Below are 20,646 nucleotides of genomic sequence, written 5' to 3'. Positions count from 1 at the left end.
CTAGCATATTGAAGAGTTTCTGATTTTGTGTGTCTCTTTTCATTGCCTTAGCTGCAGGAATCTTTTTCTTGTGAAGTCATGCTCTGTCTCAGTGCACAGCTGAAGGGCGATGAGAGAAAGAAGCAACTGGGTGAAGGTATGGGATCAGCCTGTTGAGTGGTAGCCCTCACACATGCCAGATTAAAGCAACTATATAACCACAGCCTTGTTTCCTGCCCACAAAATTCCTTTATGTTGAGCTGGGTTAATTTAACTATGTATCATCCACTGTTTTATAGGGGCGAGTGTACAAAAATATACTATGGTACTGACAGAAGAGCCAAGAATATATATCCAGCCTATTCTTTCTGTGCTAACATATAACCAAGTGAATAGCTGACTTTGTGAAATCTGAGACCTGCCCCTGATAACTACCATCTCCCAGAAGTCTATCAGTGATACTACGTAACAGCTACAAAAAAAGACCTGACACAGAACAAGTAACCTAATGACTAATGGCGTTCCCAGCACTCCTCTGCAGTGTCACCACGCCAAACTAAGGCAAATTTCATTCTCGAGGAAGGAACTATTTTGTGTTTCGCTCTCTTTCTTTCACTCAAGAAAAACGAGGAACTGTTTTGTGTTTCACTCCCTTTTACTCAAGAAAAGCTGGGAACTGTTTTATTCCCTCGCACCCCAGCCTGGAGTTCTCACAGGCTGCAGCAGGCCCCGTTGCTCAACACAACCCCAACCGAGGGCGACAGTCCCTCGGGGAGCCCTGCTGTGGGGTTGCCACACGACGAAGCCACCCACGCCCTCCCCGTGGCTGGGCACCAGGCCCCCCCCCCTCACGGCCAGGCCGCCATTTTGGGCGGGCGGCCCGCTCCCTCCCCTCAGGGGCGAGGCTCCCCCCGCCCCCCCCGCTCCCCAATGGGGCTCCCCGGCGGCCGCCCGGCCCCCGCCCCGCCCCTCCCGTCACGGGGCGGGAGGGCGGGGCACGCCCCGTCACCGGGAGCAGGCCGCGTTGCCGATTGGCTGCGCGGCGCCGCGGGGAGGGCGCTGGTTGGCTGCCGCGGCTGCCGCTCGGCGGGCGGGCGGTGGTTGGCCGGAGGTGGCCGGGCGCAGCATGGCCGCGGCCGTGGTGCGCGGGGGAGCGGCGGGCTGGCGGCGATGGCACGGGCGGGTGATGGGTAAGGACCGGCCTGGATCGGGGCAGGCGTGGGGAATGGGCAGCGGGCTGGCCCCGGGGCGTGAGCGGTGCCCCCGCCTCGGCCCGCTGCCCCGCTGCCTGCTCGTTGGCTTCCGAGCCAGTAACTTTAAGAAATGTCTTACTGTCCTCGTTTAAGGTGATCGGTGAAAATCGGGTTTTCATTGGAATTTTGAGATTAGGTTTATATGGCGCAGTTTTATCTCTTCCACCAATGCGTGATCTCCCTCTTACAGGCAGGTTTTGAGATAAGTAACAGCTGAGGTGCAGCAGGTGTGGGTCGTGTGGTACAACATTTAATTACAAGAGACCTGCTCGTGTATTGCGCACCTTTGTTTCACCACAGCTTCAATAACGGTAGCTTCCGACGTATTTTGAACTTTCTGTGCGCGGTGGTCATCAGGTAGCTCTGTAAGAGCTTTGGCGCCCAGCCTCGATCAGTGTTGCAGTGGTCGTGCTTAGTCTTGAGAAGGATGCACACCTGGTTTCGTGGTGGTGAGCACAGCTGCACAGAGCAGCCCAAAGCACTGCACTGACCCTCTAAACTCCAAAATATGGTTTGTCGTTGCCCGAAGACCCGAGGAAGAAGCTGTGACTGAAGGAGACACGGTGGCTCTCTCTAGAAGCTCCACAGAACAGGGTTTTGCCCGCGATGTTTAAGTGCTGACTTAGTGGCAGCCGCGCTGAAAGTCCCGTTGACTCCGAGATGCATTTATGGGATGAAGGACTCAGCAGTAAGCCTTCTTACATGCTAAGCTCTTCTTCATCCAGGTTTCCTCATCTCTAATGTCTGTATTGGGTTTTCCACCCTCTGCTTTTATTTTGAGTAGTCTCGAAGATGTATTTTGAGTAGAGATTTCACTGAGCATCGTTCTGAGTGAAACACCATGCTAGTGAAGGAGCTGTGACAGAGCTGTCCAACGTGACAACGTGACAGGACGTGTCCAACATGACAGCTCTGTCAGTGGCCTTTTGTCGCTCACTTACAGGCTACTTGGTGAGTTGCTCTTGGACAACAAACCATGATGGATTGTTTCTTCTGTACTCCTATACCAGACTCTGTTAAAACTTGTATGAAGAAAATAGATGAGGACAGATTTTGGAGAAGCATCTTGGAAATGTATGTTTGTGTGTTGGCAAACTGGAGAGTTGACAGAGACCGTGTTGTCCTGTGATCTGCAGCTGGCAGTCGCTTACAAAGGTGTTTCTTGGAGAGGGTGTATGTGACTTTACTTAAAACACATTTTTGATGTGTGTGGAGGAATCTTTCCTGGGGACTGCTAGCAGGGATGAATCATAGAATCATTAAGTTTCGGAAAGGCCTCCAAGATCATCTGGTCCAACCATCCCCCAACCAGCAATATCACCTACTAACCCGTGTCCCTAAGCACCACGTGCAACTTTTCCTCAAACACCCCCAGGGACGGTGAGGGGGTGGTGGTGTTAGTGAAGTAACATGGCTGAGAAAGTAAACGAAGATTCATCAGCTGAGGGAGCTGTTCGTCGCAGAAGAGAGTACCCTGCTGGAGCATGCAAATGTCCTTGCAGACAGTTTCAGATGAGTAAAGAGAACCATTCAATTAACAGTTTAATAGTGCTTCTGTTGATGCACTAGCTTTGCTTGAGTTGTCAAATGATTCCATGCTCTGGTGCAGAGAAATAGTAATTACAATTACAACGGAAAGACCTGTTGCTGAAGTCCAGCACATTATTTAATTAAGGGATCAAGTGTACACTTGATGCTCTTTTTAGATGAAAAGTACTTACTACATGCTTTTGTCTTTAGTACATTAACAAACATTTAATGAGGTATAGCTACAGATAAGAAAAATGAGGTAGAAGATTGACCATTACAAGATAGTGTGTCTGTTTTTCATCAGCAGGCCTTTACAGAGTCAAGAAGAACCAAGTAGGACGTTTTCAGTGTAAAGCTGGCCAAATTTAGTCTTGTAATCTTAAATTATGATTTTGGCAGAGTGCAGTTCTCAAAATCATTGCATAACCTTTAAAAGCCTGTGACCCCCAGGCAATTTAAATTCCATTGGCAAAGGCTTCTAGGAGCAGGAAGACCTGATTCTGCCTGTGTGCAGCTGACCTCCCTAACTTCTATGCTTCTCCATCCAGTTCCCTCCAGGACATACTTCAGTAGAGGCTGCATGAGTTTCCATAGAGAACTCTGCACAAAGCACAGAAGCTCTCTCTGAGCCTTTGTTTCAAAGTGGGAAGGAGAAGAGTGGTGTTTTCTCCTGTACTTATACCAGAATTTCAGATGCTGAATTAGGCAAGAGCCCTAATTTAGTGGCTCATACTGAACCGTCATCATGACACTGTCCTTGTCAAAGTTCTTCATATGCAACTGTAGTTTCTCATAAAGCAAAACCAGTAACTTCAGTATTTGAGCTTCATCTCACCATGGTCATCTGCCCATATTCATGTTAAATCTCTCTTGAGTTAACTCAAGATTCACCGATGCAGAGGGATCAAGAATATTAGCATGACTTGCAGCCTCTCTGATTAGGGCATTCATATGGGAAAGGAATTTGTGGGCTCTTATCCCTTGTGCCAGATATATTGATTACATTTGACTCTGGAGCTAGGGATTCCATTGCAGGAGCTAGGCACTTGTGGTGAATGTAGTTCAAGATATATTTGATACAGCCAAAAAGTAAGTAAAACAGTTGAGATTAGAATTGGAGAATTACTGATTTCTCAGTCCTGTTGTTGGCCAGGTAGGCTGTGCTTTCCGTCAGAGTGCAGGCATATTGGACCTTCTTAGGTCCACTGTCTGTGATCCTATCCAGCTACTAGTTCCTTTTTTATGTGAGTACAAAAAGACTTACTCTGCACTGCCTATTATAGTGTCTGGTCACTCTACTATTTGCAGTGAATTCAAGGTACCACTGGAACTGGAATCCTTCCTTAAAGCTGTAAGAATCATTGCTTCATAGTGTAAAATGAAATATAAGCCTCTGAAACGATCTCCTAAACCTGTAGCTGCCATCGTTCAGGTTAAGAAGAAAGTGACTTTAAGCATCTTTACATAGTAGCTTGAGAAGACTTGTGTGTAAGGTCACTGACAGGCCAGGTATTTTGAGGACAGGATTAAGGACAGGATGCAGTCTGTGCATTTCTCAATTTCTTCTCTTACTTTGGTCAAGAAAAAGCATTCAGAAATTTGTGACCTTGTACTGATTTTCTTTAATAAATTATTTTTAAGGGAAAATTTTTGTGCAATTACGTAGATTAAATCAAGTGTTTGTATTATAGGGTGGCTTTTCAAAGCAAAACATTTTTATCTGTATTGTCTGTAAGCCTCCAGTATGGCGAGAGGGTTGTGAATAGATCCTCCTCATCAGTGGAGTCTTCATAGGCACAGGGCTCTGTGAGCACTAATTCCCTCAATAGAATAATGAAGAATCTCCTGGGAAAAGCCCAAATTCTTTGGAGTCAGTGTAGCTGTAGCTGGTTTTGCAAACAATTAATTTGATGTATAGATTAATTTATGTTGCTGATTCTGTTTCCAGTGAAGGAGAATTAATTGCATAAATTACAAGTTGAATGTGGACTGGGCATTTTTCCAGCCATGCAATTCCAACAAGTTCCTGTAGATGTTCTGCGGAAAGTAAAATGGACTCGATACCACAGGGACAATCTCTGCCAACGCTTACACAGTTAATGGGATTAGTTAAGTACATGTGTCTGTGGGTTTGCAGAATATGAATCCATAGATTATTGAATTATGCACTTGTTTAAAAAAACAAGCCTATGCTGTGTATCTCGAACTGTAAGCGATGCCTGGGTATTCAAACTGGACATCACTTTCTCTGTGAAACTGTGGAGTTTCATCTAATATGAAGATCTGAAGAACCAAGCCTTCTTAAATATCCTCTGTCTGGCAAGCCCCCACTGTCTTAAATAGCCATTGAAATACATGCCAGGATTTAAAACGTAGTTGATTCTAATTTAATTGAAATCAGCTCTGTGAGTTATGTCTGTGAGCTAATCGGTCCTTTAAAAGAGTTTTCCTGCATCTGAATACTTGGGGACCTGGAGGTGTTTTAAAGCTGTTAATCGAGTTATATACTTTTAAGTGGGCGACTTAGTGTTGGACTGGGAGAAGTTAAAAGCAAACTAAGAAGTCAGAAACTGAGTCAGGATTTGGACTATTTCTCTAAAAGGTCCCACTTCCTGTGGATTTGAATGTGTTGTAATTAGCACAGAACAGAAAATGGCATGTGACTGATGCACTTTTAAGAAAAGAGGCAATCAACAGAGACAGTCAAAAGGGGAAATAGTAGTACAGGGTGACAGAACTGTTAAGACTGATCTGGATGTTGCCTCATATTCCAGCCAATCCACTGCTAACTATTTTGGGGATATTGTGTAATAAAGGCTTTTAAGGAAGACATTATAGTAGAAGAATGAGTTAGTTTCTTGGTTATTTACACTGAGAGGAGCTGCTTTGAGAAGTAATACATGTACTCGTTGGCAATAGGTCTATTGTTGCAGTCCAGTTGCCAGGGGATTTTCATGTCTTGAGCATGAGACGTGGTAGACAGCCACACAAAGTCATCAAAGCAAAGCAGCCTTATGTGACACGGTAGAGAAAAGCAAGGCAGGGTGCAGAGAAGGAACGACACAAAGCACCACGAGCAAAATGCCCTTCTCCGTTCCCAGTATTTCCTGGAAGAAGAAGACAGAATTACATCTGTTGAGGCAGGTGGCCAAGTTTTGATGTAGCTGAGATCTTTGTGGACGGTGGAGAGAGAAAAGCTGTATCTCACATGGGATGAAAGCTTTACTGGTAGATAAGATCCACTGGTATTAAGGGGCAAAGAATGAAAGATGCTGAAAACCAGGCCTTGAAGCTCCACAAGAAGCTGGAGGCTTCTGGCTAATAACAGAGCGGTTTAGATCAATGTGAGTGATGTACTGGGGAAGACTGACTCATACAAACTATGAGAAGAAAAAGACTTCAAGATGGTGACTGTGACTGATGATGGTGTTTTAAGCTCTTTGTCCATATGTTTCCAAGATTTGACATGTAGCACTTCTTAAAAAAGCAACTTGTTCTTTTTTTGTGACTTATCTCAGTTTGCACTAAGCATTTTCCCAGGCAGTTTTCTTGTAAATTGTGCTACTTCTCCAGCTATGTAATTGCTGCCGGCATCTGTGGAAACTGTCTCAGACCCAAGTTCTCTCAACGAACCTGATTTATTAAACGTGGCACTTCCAGAATAGTGCTGGAGATGAAAGAGCATGACCATTGCTGGCTAAGAAGGAGCTTAAAGGCAGAAAGACTTTGAAATGATTAAGCAAGTGTTATGGGCCTAAGGAGGATTCTTTGCTAAGCATTGAGACCTCTTAGAGCCTAGATCCAGCTTAGGCACTTCTGTGTGCGCGCTTCTGAGCTGCGGTAGCTCTGTAGTTAGCCTTGTTTCTGTCTGCTTAGCTGCCACGTGCCTTTGTGTTTATTGTGCATAACTTTTTCCCTTGCTGCAAAGGAGACATTATCTTGTGTCATCAGCAAAGAAATCTAGTAACCACCAAATGTGCTGACGTTGAATTAGGAGTGTCTAGAGTGATGAGAGTGATTACAATACACGAATGCCTGCCACACTACTTTCTATCCAGCATTTGATATGCCTACAAAGCTACTGACTAGCCAGCATTTGATACTCACTAACTACTTGTAAAAAGTAACTGACTGAAACTGTAGTGTTTTCCGTTGGGTGTAGATCATGCCTTCCAGTTCTGCCTTGTAGCACAGCAAATAGAATACAGCAGCTATCCTTGGAAAGACTTCATTTTGCATTTATACTGTAATCTGTTCTATTTTTCAGTGTTTGCTTTTAACAGCAGTGCAAGTGCATGTACATGGCTCAAAGGATTGGCACTGATTTGTTAGGGAGACTCTCACCATTAGATTTGGGCTTTATGTCTGGCTGCAGGATCCGAAGAGACCAGTTATTATCTGTGAGGAGCCACAGGAAATACAGTAGCAGCCTCAGTCCATTTCTAGAGAGCAGGTGCTATGTCCTAGGGCTGTATCCAAAGTTGCAAATAAGGAGTCTACAAAATATACATATATTAAAATTGATTGTGATTATGCAGGTTAGGATTTAGATGCTAACAAAACATAGACAAGCCTGTTTGTTTTAAGTCTGTGTTGGAGCTTCTGTGAGACCGAAACTCAGACATTAGCTTTCAGGGCTGTCGCTGAAGTTTGATTACTGCTACAATTTTTGAAACAGCCACACTGTCATAATTAAAATAATTTTCTTTGACATGTAGAAAAATCATTCCCGGATGGTATTTGTTGCATAATGTAAGCTTTACAGTTTAAATTATGTGGAATAGGATTCACATTTCTGCCCTTTTAAAGTGTAAATATTTAAGTTGTGTAAATCAGTGCAAACTGATTACATCCTAGCTTTTATTGCATTATTATTACTCTTTACTCTAAAATATGAAAATATTGATATTTATTGTTTTGAAATCAGTGTGTTCTAGGGCAATGGCTTCCAAAACCCCTGTTGGATTCATTGGGCTGGGTAACATGGGAAATCCGATGGCAAAAAACCTGGTAAAACATGGATATCCAGTTATTGCGTATGATGTGTTCCCAGAAGCTTGCAAAGAATTTCAAGACTTGGGTGCTCAGGTATAGTAGTAAACTTCCTTTATTCCAACAATAACTGTATGTATTCAATGGTGCTTGCATGTGATATTTTTAAAATAATCTGTTTTTTTGTTTGGTTGGTTTTGGTGTAGGTCTCATTCAACACTAAAGCGCTTAGTGAATACAGTCAGAATCTCTTCAGATTTTACTTGGAAAAAAGACATGATTCCACCCTAAGTTATTTTCATGCTGCTAACCAGAATTGCTACCTTGTTGAACTTCTCTAGTTGCTTTTTTTTTTTTTTTTTTTTTTAATGAGAGTAGGTTGATGGCCTGTTCTTTCACCTTCTTTCTGCTGCTTCCTCCTCCCACAGGTCTAGATGGCCAGTGGGCTGCTTTTCATCTGGTTCCTACTTTGACCTTTTCAGGTTAGACGACCCTAGTTAAAAATTCCTGCTGGCATAGCTGTAAGGGTTATAGGGACATATGAGCTTTCCTGCTGCTTCAAGGTGCAGTCCTCAGGGGCTGGGGAAAAATCTAATTATTTAAGTGCTTATTCTCTAGGAGGCGAGGAAGGTTATGGTGAGAGAAGAGAAAGGAATGAAAAGGAAAAAGGAGGGAAGGAAATTGATTACATTAAGGAGGTTTACCTTCCTGCCATATGCCCTGTGAAATCTTGGCCCTGTTCCAGTCAGTGCTATTGCTTTTGTTGATCTGTTAATACACCCAGCAACCCATTCAGTTTCTCACATGGTTGGGGCAGTCTTTTCTGTGTATGTTTGTGTATTTTTGACATACTTCAAAGCTATAGTAGTGTAGATAGTGTGGCTGAATGGATAGGTACATAAAACACTGAAACAAAGAACATGCTTGAGGAAGGAGAAACCAATGCGAAAATAATATGTGAAAGGAATTTTCTAGCAGGGCAAGGAACGTTGAGGTAGACCTAGATAAAGGAACTGTATGCCTTGAAAGTCTAAACTGTTGGAGCTAATTACAATTATTTTAAATAATAACATCAAGATTTCTGAAAAGTAAAATGATAAAGTGCACCTGTTGATAATTAATTGCAGTTGCCCTTAAATAATTACAGAATCTTGGCTTTATGTGGGAAAGTAGGCTTTTCAGCTTGTTTTCCTAGCTACTGTTTTCATTTCCGTAAAGTAGCTGAGACCCTTGGGCATGAACCAGATACATGTTGAGTAAGAGGCCATGCAAATGGAATGGTTTGAACAATTGGCTATATTTTAATTCACTTTCTGCAGTGGGCTCTCTTTGCTGTGGCTGCCCCCTTGGATGACTTATTGCCAGAGTAGTAGAATCCTTAGCATCCACTGCAAGACTTCATGTATGATATTAAAGGTGAACTATAATGTTTTTGAAAATAAAGCCCAAAGTATGTTTTAAGATCGTAAATCACTAACAGAATACGTGGGTAGGCTTAAATACAAATAAAACACACTTTAAGAAAATATTTGAACATAACTCCCTCTTTTTGATCTACAGGTGTAAATCCTACACCAGTGTTTTTTTCGGGACTTAGAAACTTGTGGGTCCAGAGGGCCTTGTAGAAACTGATGTAGAAGGAACATTGGGCTCCAAGGGCTGCTTTTTCTTTGGTGTGGCTTGTAGGGTGAAACTGTCAGGAGTGTTATGGAGGTGAAAAGATGTCCCCCAAGAGACAGTAAATATCAAATATCCATTGTTTAAAGTCAGTACTATTGCTAAGGTATATGGAGAATGAGGGATACATATTCTGTGACTCCACTTCACTGTCCTCCAAAGTAAGAACGGGGAGATGTGTCAGGAGGCAGCCACCTGCCTGCCAGTGGTGTCTAGTAAGGGGGAAACTGGCTGAGCAAGAGCTATTCACCTCTCCATCAGCTGGGGAGAAACTTGGGACAAAGTTGCAAGGTGACAAAGAAGGGAGAACACTGAGTAGTCCTGTAAGCTGCCTGTGCCCTCATTCTCTACTGTCTCTTTTGTCCTCTTCAGAGTTAACATTTTCTTTCTCACACAGTGAAGTGCATATATATCACAGTTACTTTGCTTCAGTTTACATATCTTCAAATTATATCTCAAATTTGGAAATGCTCCTGAAATCATCTTCGAGTAAAGCAGCAAAAAGTGGAGCTTTCTTCAGTGTATTTAGTGAGGATGGCATTTCAGGCAAGTAGATCTGTTAATTGGCTTACAGTAAATGTAAAGAAAAATATAGGAAAGCATTTTGGAAGAAACATAAGCACATATGCATGTTGGAGGGCACAAGCTGATGACCAGTATGAAGAAAAGTTTCCCCTGTCCAGATGCATACTGCAGAAATTTGCTTGAACTGACCAGTATCAGAACATGTATGGAACTTGGTGGGCTGCCAGTCTTACCCGGTATGGTATATGTTAGTATTCAGCAACTAGTATTTGGTACGTTTTTTAGTTACACACATATTCTTAATAACTTCAAATGCTTACTGCTTCTTAATAGCATTCAAAACATTCAAGTTCAATGGTCATTCTGACACAGGAAGTTCCAAATAAAAGGAGTTTATTTAAGAACCAGCTAAGTCGGTTTCCTCTGGGATTATTAATCATATTTGTTACAGTATCAGAAAGCCAAGAATGACAATTCCCATTTTAATTACCACTTTTTTTGCTACCTACTTCAGGGTAGCAAAATGTTTTTCCTTTGTATGGTTGTGGAAGTAACTGTCACAGTTAGTGTGCATTCCTAATCTCATTTTCTTCGTTTAAAAGACATTTTAGTATTTTGAAAGACATGGATGGAAAAAATGAATTTCTGTATAGATGACTGCTGTACTATGTCTTCTATATGTATTGCTTAAGCTTTGTTTCAAACTGTAAGACAACAATCAAACAGTTGTGTCCTATCTACATAGCTGAGTGGAAATATGAGGCTGATGTAGTTTTAAAGTTGCATGCGCAATATAGCATGTTTTTCAATTTCTTGTTGAAATGGACTACAGAGTCTTCACCTGATAACTTGCAAACCTTTGAGAACACTGGCGATAATATTTTCAGATAAAGAAGGTGTATATAAATCCAGGTTCTAATTACACACTTCCTCTCTACTCCTCTAATAATAATCATTGGGTCTGTACTGAGGCAGGGATACTCTGAACTAAAGACAAAGGTGTCATACTCCTACATAAAGAGCTAGACTCTCCGGTCTCCAGGGAAGCAAGTCATTAAATTAACTAATCAGGTATAGATGTTTTTCTGCTTGTAATTGCCTCATTTATTCTTCCTAATGTTTGTTCTTTGGACTAGGATATGTTTCCTTTTTGTATCTGTGTGTTATACCAGATGTTTTAATGTAATATTAACTTACACTTAAAAAAAAAAAAAGCCCTACATGTTAAGTACCATCTAAGACAGTTTCTTTCTTTTCTGAGAGCTCTTTTCAGTGAATATATAGTCTTCTCTTCTTTTACTTATTTTACAATAAATTGTAATCAAGAAGTTTATTTTGCTGTGTTCCAGAAGTCCTTTAAGAAGTTGCTCATCATTTCTTCCAAATGTGTGTATTACATGCTCTCTTAGATGCTGAGAATATATAAGAACATTGTATATTAGAATATAATATATTAATATAATTGCCTTGAGTATCAAAACTAACACAAAAAGATAACAAATACCTGTACTTACCAGATAGGGTGTGGTGAAACAAGATCATTGATTTGTTCATTTGTCTACATTATAGAACGTAATCAAATTTTCAAGTAGCTTTTAAACTGTAATTTCCTTAACCTTAATGCCACATGATATGGACATTGTGATTTATCCATACTGAATAAGTGCATATGAAATTGTATTTAAGACATTCCTTAAAATTCAGAGACTCAAGGCACATATCTAGTAGAATAGATCATTGTAACATTAAGGTTATTCTTTATCATCCAGCAACAGCATGATACTACAAACCTTATCCACAAACAAAATCTACTTTCTGCTCACAGAATGATAGAATGGTTTGGGTTGGAAGGGCCCTTAAAGATCACCTAGTTCCAATGCCCCTGCCATGGGCAGGGACACCTTTCACTAGACGGGGTTGCTCAAAGCCCCATCCAACTTGGCCTTAAACACTTCCAGGGATTTTCCAGTGCCTCCCCACCCTCATAGTAAAGAATTTCTTCCAAATATCTAATCTACATCTACCCTCTGTTAGTTTAAAGCCATTACCTCTTGTCTTATTCCTACACCCCCAGACAAAGAGTTCCTCCCCAGCTTTCCTGTAGCCCCCTTTAGGTACTGGAAGGCCGCTGTAAGGTCTTCTTACAGAAGCCTTCTCTTCTCCAGGCTGAACAACCGTAACTCCCTCAAACTGTCTTCATAGGAGAGGTGCTCCAGCCCCTTGATCATCCCTGTGGCCCTCCTCTGGACTCACTCTTACAGGTCCATGTCCTCCTTGTGCTGGGGGCCCCAGAGCTGAACGCAGGGCTCCAGGTGGGGTCTCGCGAGAGCAGAGCAGAGGGGGAGAACCTTAATTCTTTATCTTGCTCATTTTAATTCCTGCTTGGAAATGAATTCCTTTCAGTAGAATATCTAAATTAATAAAATCATATTTAAACCTCTTGCGCTGATGATAAAAGAATAAGCTGGAGTGTTTTGTTTTGTTTTGTTTTGTTGCACTTTTCCCTAAGCTATGAATATATTAATGCATTTTTTAAAAATAAATTATTTAAAACTAATATTTGACAAAAATCTTACTGGCGTGTGCCTTCTTGGAGTTAATTGGTAAAATCTTGGAGTTAATTGGCAAAATTCACTACTTAGCTGTCAGTAATTCACTTGTTGTGTACATACCTTAAATACCATACCTTTGAGAGTGAAGTGGGGTAGGTATGATACTTTTAAAGTTAAGTATGTTTATGTAGCAACAAATAGCTACAAATATATTTTGAAACTTATTTAGACATTTTGGTGAAGGATGCTTGAGCTGATCATTTTCTTCTTCAAAAATGTCAATCAAGATATCATGAGAAACATCAGTTAGTTTATCTGACTTTTTTAAGGTGATGCTTGTAGGTACATTCAGTCGTTTTTTCTTTTTTCCTCACTCTTTTTCTCTTCCAACACTATGTAAGCCAAGAAAAAAAAGTGAGATCATCTTTAGTGTTGTTCCTCCTAAGAAACATTATAGAGTAGTATTTTGTACAGAGGCATGGTTTATTAGTGAGTTGAAGATTCATGAATAGGTTGCAGACATCTCCACTTATGATGTTCTGGAGGAACTTCCATAACAGGACATCCTTTTCATTTTTTTTTTCCTTTTTTTGTTACTGGATCCAATTAATTGACATTTCCATTATGAGGGCAAAGTTTGTCTTGCATTCTAGTTTTTTACCTAACTTAATTGTGCCTTATGACCTGCAAATACTTAAAACAAACTCAGCTGATGTTTGACATCTCTTTCTCAATAACTGGAAGCTTACTTCCTTTTTTTTTTTTTTTTAAAGGTAACAGATTCCCCCGCAGATGTAGCAGAAAAAGCAGACAGAATTATTACCATGCTGCCTTCTAGTCCCAATGCGATAGAAGTTTACACAGGAGCAAACGGAATTCTAAAGTAAGGATTTGCTGTAGTCTGGAGAATTCCCTCTTGTACTCGAGCCTGTATTGCACTGCTTGTCAAATGATCGTTATTGCTGTAACTCTTGCTGTGCCTTCAGGGCACTTAACTTGATGCTCTCCTCTATTTTCTTATTGTTGATATTTCTAATTACATGAGTTCTCTTAACCTATGCTTGCTTTTGAATGGCTTGTGGCTAAAGTCAAATTTTATTTCCAGTAGAATAATAATTTACGTGAATTTGAGACAACCCAACTGACTTATCTAACCTCTCAGTTGCTTGTGTCTTTTACCATTAAGGTAATGTACTACAGCAAGTACAAGTGGAATATTTGCTGGCGACAATTACTTGCTCAAATGCTTTTTTCTTTGACATGAAATCCTATAAATGAAATGTTCTGAAGAGCTGCCGTTGTGTCTCATAGTATTAAAGTGCTGACATAGAATAGCTGACAAGACTTTATTGATTTCTACTCTTGTTGTCCATTACCTTGGCAGACTCCTTACTGTTGATAAAGGAATTCTAGGATTTGTAGGCAAAAATGGACTATTGAGCAGTAAGAGCCAGGGATTTATGTAGTGTTATATTTCACTTGAACCCAAATCCTCATATTGGATAAACTATAGCAATGTCTTCATCTATTCATACTTAAGAATGAAGATCACCATTACAATTGACTCCTTATTTTATTAGAAATAATAGGCTTTTCTTTTTTGAGTATAGAAGGTGACTTAATCAGCTTCCTATTTTGGCTTATTGGAAAATACTTTTATACACAGAGGTATTTTTAATAGTAATACGTTCTAAATGGCTTGAGGTTCAGTGATTTCAGGCCTTTAAAATGGATCTTGTACTGAAGCAGTAGACTGTTGGTTTGCTTCAAGATTCAGTGTCTTACATTTTACCATAAGGCTTCTGAATACCTGAAAGGGCAGACATGCTCCCCATTCCCCAGACGAAATAAGTCTGTTTCAAAGATGATTATCTTCAGATTACTGTTTTTATACCTGCTTGATTTGACCAGGGAAAGAAATGTAAAAGCAATTTGTCCAAAACCTCAGTTTTGCTTTGGCATGTTTCTAATTCAGGTAGGCTTTAGTCTTTAGATTTGGCGAGAAAACTGTTTCATTTTGGTTTATTCTTCCCTGTTTATTAACAAGAAAATATCTGAAGAGTTTGTTTAATCTGAAACAATAGTTTTATTAGCTTTTGTGGAGGGATTCCCAATGAGCCTAAAATTTTTTTGCAGAATTCTAATAGTGGAAATACTCAGAGTTTTTGGACTTGCCAAATTAATAAATGAATAGTATTTTAAAAGCTCTTCTGGCCACATGTGCATTGTTCTTAGCAGGATGACTGAAGCTACTCAATACCTGTGAGGATCTTGCAGGATCCTACTGCTATCCAGCTTGATAATGTAGATGAAGAAACATACAGATGACAAAAATATAGTAGATCATCTAAAACTGGTAAAATTTTAGTTACTGATTGTAGGCTATATTAAGATACAGCGATTAGAAAATGAAATAGAGGAGAGGGATTTTTCTTTTTTCCTTCCAACACAGGAAACAATAGCTGCTTTCTTCCCTTATTGTCCATCGTCTAATTCCTCACAAAGCAGGACTGAGCAGATCTAAGTCTGTAGCATATGCCCTTCAGGAAGAAGGGTAATTGGATCAGTCCCACAAAGCTAGACAAACAACTGTGGGAGAATTGTACCCAGGATGGCAATGCTTTGAAGACTGATTGGCAGTACTTACTGGTGTAATACAGGCAGTTAATCTTCTGAGAACCTAGCTGAGGAGAACAGCAGATACAGTAAGCAGTCTTGCTGCTGCAGTTTCTCAGCCTCCATATTCAAGAGAAGGAAGTGTCTTTTGACAGTAGTGGTTAATTGTTGCTCCGAGTGATGTGTTCAATGATAACTGGTGAGACCTCATTCATTTTCTGAAGCTTTTTGAGCTTTACTGAAGAAAACATTGACATTAAGGGTTAACGTAGTCGTCCTGCTGGGTGACCGGGGAGTCTGTGCCACTGCATATTGTGCTGAACGCAAGGGGAGATGATGTAGTGCTGTATCTGCTAAGCTGGTTTTTGTTTGCGTGTGTTCAAATTAACTGCAGCAGCTCATCTATCCTGTGAAAAAGGACTCTGTGTATGTGGCACTGCTTTAATCTGGAGCTGTAGTGGGGTTCACAGCCATATGTGTATATTGAGAGACTATTTCCAGCAATCCAGCTAATTCAATTCAGTGAACTTCACTGTACTCCCAACAGCACGCGAGGTGCAGGGAGGCTCTTTGTCTAATGTAACACGTAGCTTTAAATTACTCACCTTTTTATGACTGAAAAATTATGCAGTTTGATTTCATAGTGCTTGCGGGTCCAGTGGACATTAAATCACAGTGCAATTGAATGGAAAGATGGCTAAAAATATAATCAAAGTTTTTGTTGTGTAGGCATTTTTAAAATTTAATTTAATTGCATTTTTTAATCACATACACAGCTTCTCATGTTCTGCCATTTGGGATACAATTCTTCTGCCTAAATTTACTTGCTGTCAGTGCGGAAACTTTGCGCCATTCTTTGCTTTTAAGTCTGTAATGGGCTTTTGTGGTTTTAGTTACTATCTTTATATAGAACAAATTGTAACAATAATTAAAAGAATACAAACAGGCTATTCTAATAAGATGCTTAATATACTGTACATAGAAAGAAAACCGTTAAGCTATATATGAAATTTTAAGCTATATCAGTGTTTAGTTCCATTGCTTAGAATGCATCTTCGGTCTGATCTGTATGTGATGTATTGTTCAAGCTTATCTGATGGCAGATTTTCCTAGTATATTCCTTTCGTGTAATTTCTTTTACAATAGTATTCAGGAAAAAATATTTTTGTGTATGTGCCTGTGTGTTGTTGTGTGTTCAGGTTTTATTGCGTTTTGAGTCATTCAAAACATTGTGATATACATACTCAGGAGCATACACATGGAGCAGATCTTGCTCAGACGAGTTTAAAACATTATGATTAATTATTAGTGTACCAAATAATATTTGTGTGGTTTTCATGCTGAGGAAAGTCATTGCCATGGTAATTGTTGCAGATACCTAGTGCAACAGATATTTAATAATAATAAATCTTTATTTTAGGAAAGTGAAGAAAGGCTCATTACTAATAGATTCCAGTACTATAGACCCTGCAGTTTCAAAAGAATTAGCTAAAGCAGTTGAAAAAATGGGAGCTGTTTTCATGGATGCTCCGGTTTCTGGAGGTAAGTCTTCATTAACAGTTTACCTCATATCGGACAGCTTGTCTTCTTGTTAGCAATCCTAGCCACCACTCTGTGCCCTTACTGGTACAGTTGGTTTTCTTTGCTAGATGTATGGTATTCTTTTTTGTTCCATTACATTAAAGAAAGGGCTGCCTCTTTCCTCTGTGACGTGTACATGTTTGCCTCTGTATAAAGAATTTAATGCTTTCTATGAAGCACAATGCTGTTTGTCATCTCTCGCCTGAAGGCAGTGCTGTTGCAGTAAGGGAGCTCAGGGTAGTAAACCTGATCTTTCAGTGTACTGTTTTTTTTATTCTTTGATGCAGTTGTATTGCTGTCTTTTTAGGAGCAGATGAGAAACATTGGTGTTTTAAGAAGTTGCATGTTACTTTAGGAATATTTTTAGGCTTACAAATAAGCTTTTGTGATAGACCTGGATAAACTGATCTTTCACATGGTATGGTGTAGTGGTTCTTTTAATTTAGCTTCCTTCAGAATGTTATATTATGATGTGGATGGTCAACATCTCTTCAGTCTCCATCTGTTTATTTCTGCTAGGGAAAGGCTATTTAGCTTCCTCTGGTTTTATAACAGTTGAATTGTGTGCGTGTGTGTGTGAGAGAGATTTTTGTACTCTTGAAGTTGGAGGTTGCTAATTACTGATCTCTGAGTATTGCTTCTATTGTAAGAAATAATTTGGAGCAGGGAAGTCTTTCATTTTGTGGATAGAGGAGAGTAGAAGCATAAAATTAAGGTTTTGAAAACAGAACCGTAGCTAATTGTTATTATCGTTGAATTGTTATCTAAAACCTCTAAAATTAGAAGATGAGGAAAACCCATTTTCTGTGGGAAAATCTTATGTTGTTTTGGTTTGGTTTGTTTGTTTGTTTTTACAATCCACTGTAAAAATTAATCTAAGTGGCATTGTGAGTCCTCTTTATTTTACTGTTTTAATTGAGGTAATTCAGATAGCTATACCTGAAAGAGAATAAAAATGCAACGGGTGTGAGACAATTTGGTCTTACAAAGTTTATCAAAGGTATGATGCACAAGCTAGAAAGAATACAGAGCCTGTATTTCACATCATGAAGATGAGTGTGGGTGAGGATCAAAACCTAACCATCTTTTTAATTTTCAAGTGAAAACTTAGGTATGATTTGGCAACACAATAGAAGCCAAAGTGTTCACCCCAATTCTAATGTGAACAGAAAGTAGGAAGAGCCACAGCATATTCAAGGCTATAATGGGAAGACAGGATTCTTGCTTCCAGCCAAAATATTAGTCCTAGTTTTATAAAGTTAGATAACTTGTCAGCATGGGAATAAAAACCACAGAAAAAATATGTTATGGGTGGAATATGTATCTATCCGATCCTTTTCTAAACATTCCACAGCCTTATACTTACTAGTTTAGCAATTCTGACATTTTTATGTGATTCTTTTCAATCCCTTTCCCCCAAATATGTTGTTTACCTGAGGGAATTATTTATCTTCTGGAAACATCTGTATTTTTTTTCCTATATTTTTTGCTTTAAGGCTGATTATGCTATAACTACAAAGAAAGAAAGAAAAGTTTGATTCCAAAACAACCCTAGCAGGTTTTTGGGTTTTGTTTCTTGAGAAAATGTTAATGCTGCAACCGGGTTAATGTGATAAAATACAGTTGACTAATATGAATAAAGATGGCTGTTTTGGTGTTTAGTCGTTTGTCTGAATACAAATTATTTGGTGTTTATTGTGAATTACAGATTGAGTGATATTATGAAGGAGGGGGAAAGAACTGATGTTTATCTTTCTAGTAAATAATATGCTTGTGAATGCCAAGTAGCACTCTGTACAAATCGTATTTAAAGTGGGCAGTTGCTAGACAAATGGAGAAGTTAAGTACGTTAGAAAAACTTTAATGTTATGCTTTGGGTTTTGTGTCTTTTAGGGCCTTACACATCATGTCTTTGGGGTATTTTTGTATGTCCTGACTGCATTGTTGGCCATTAGACAAAGCGCTAAATGGAGAAGTATGCTCAGCTCTCTAGAAATTGGCAGGCATCATTGTGTTGCTGTGACATGCAACAGACTTGGCAGGAGTGTCAGTGAGGGAGTTTGTGGGATAGAATGAGGAGGAAGAGGAATCAGCAAGCCTGAACTGTCATCTTCAGACCTATGTGTTTACTAGCTGTTATTGGCAGATGATTCCACTGGTGGGTTTGGGTGTTTTGGGTATGCCTAATGGACATTAATATTCATCTCCACTGAAAGCAAATCATTTCACAAACTAAATAATATTTTGAAAGGTGCTTGGTTTATAAAACTCATGGAGAAATACTGGTAATTTTATTCCTGTTCTGACATTGCAAATAAAGTATTTTAAGGCCTAGAGTTAGTGCCGGCTTACAGTGGCTTGTTTGCAGCCTTACTTCTGAAAGATTATTTCCCTTAATCTTTTTCAGATAGGCCTATGCTGCCCATGTAGTAGTGCTGTGCTCTTCGTATGATTGGCCTACAGCATTTACGTGCAGCTTATAGTCAAGACCCATTAAGTGGAAGATAATACACCACATTACTGTAGTGTTATTTTGTATTAACTAACTTTGGAAAATACTTCTCATCCCAGTAGTAGCACGCAGATTATGCTGCTAATGCTGTTTAGAGATAGCAGTCACTTAATCCTGGGATTAGGATCTCTTGCAGGTCCGCATGAGAAAGTTGTGCCACAGTTCCCAATGCTGCCCTTTGTGAGCTCTTTGCGAGCATAGACAAATGAAGAAAAATCTTCACAATCCATGTTTATTTAATTTTTTTTTTTAAACTAGAGGAGTAAATTTATCTTCTTGCAAAGATTGGATTCTGCATCTTCGTACACGTAAAAGGCTTTTAAAGCACAGATCATCACAGAAGCATATTTAAAACTGACTTCTGTTGCTGTTGAAAGGGGTGCGGGCTGAGCACAAGATCTAAATTTAAGAATTGGGTCAAGTGAGTCTTCCCACTGATTTCACTGGAAGTATGATTCTTACCTTGCAGTTCAGAGCAAATTTTACTGGTGGTTTCACTGATGCTGCTGTAACATCTATCGTTGTTGAATTCAGCACACAAAATATGCATTGTCTAAAGTGCGGTGGAAAAATGTTGTTGGTTGTTTTGTTTTTAATTTAATTTCTGATGAGATGGTTTCTTCATTGTAAACACTGTTAGTGTTCAGATAATATCTCTGCAACTTTTTTCCACTTCCATAACTCTGAAATTAATTTCGGCTCCCGCTTAGCTCAAAACATGTTGTACAGCATTTTGCTGGAACTTCACAAAAAGATGTGCCAGCTTGATTACCTTTTATGTTTTTGGAGTTACAGGTAAAGTTTTCAATTCTGTTGTGGTTATGGTTCTCTGGATCTGATAATGAAGTTTAGGTAGATCTTTCCCCTCATTGTCTACTTTAGCTGAGATAGTAGTCAATAAGTCAATCTGCTCATTGTTAATAGCTGTCAGAGAGAGCTGCAGTCATGCTAAAACAGTAATAAACACTAGAACAACACATTTTTTTAGCAACTGTGGGCTGGAGTAGATTAGAAAAAGTTGGAATTTCTATTCCAGCTGTCATTTCAAACTGTTTCATCTTACAGTAGTACTTCCATAAACTCTAGCTAACCATTAAGTGGTGGAAGGAATATTACCAATAACAATTACAAAATGAGACTTCTGCTCTCTGGTAATGGAGACCTTGAAGCATGAACTACAGACTTAATCCTTGTGTGGCCAAATCTGTCCTTAATATGGAGCAAAGAAAAATATTTAGCAATACTGTGGAGATCTTTTCTTTGATTTCATTATAATAGCACTATATTTCATGGCTCTTCTCCTCTCCTTAAATGAGAACACCTCAAAACTGGAGGAATGAATGTATTCAATGGCATGACTGGACTGATAGAAGAGATTAAATAGGCCAACTTGAAAAACTGGTGAATGTTTCTCTTACTCAGGCACGGA

The 20,646-nt window shown here is 39.6% G+C and overlaps 1 protein-coding gene across 1 annotated transcript in view; it reads left to right on the top strand.

Moving 5' to 3' along the window:
- The first annotated feature begins 1,012 nt into the window (after window positions 1-1,012).
- HIBADH (3-hydroxyisobutyrate dehydrogenase) overlaps window positions 1,013-20,646 on the top strand; it is an 84,340-nt gene continuing 64,706 nt past the window's right edge. Inside the window, exons 1-4 of the mRNA XM_080579653.1 lie at window positions 1,013-1,169; window positions 7,690-7,850; window positions 13,282-13,391; window positions 16,545-16,666. Of these exons, the coding sequence (XP_080435779.1) occupies window positions 1,106-1,169; window positions 7,690-7,850; window positions 13,282-13,391; window positions 16,545-16,666 (457 nt within the window). The 5' untranslated portion in view covers window positions 1,013-1,105. The remainder of the gene's footprint in view (window positions 1,170-7,689; window positions 7,851-13,281; window positions 13,392-16,544; window positions 16,667-20,646) is intronic.

This window comes from Anser brachyrhynchus (assembly GCF_964034855.1).
Source record: "Anser brachyrhynchus genome assembly, chromosome: 2".
NCBI lineage: Eukaryota > Metazoa > Chordata > Aves > Anseriformes > Anatidae > Anser > Anser brachyrhynchus.
Note: the sequence above shows the minus strand (reverse complement) of the source record. Positions and strands in the feature narration are given on the sequence as shown.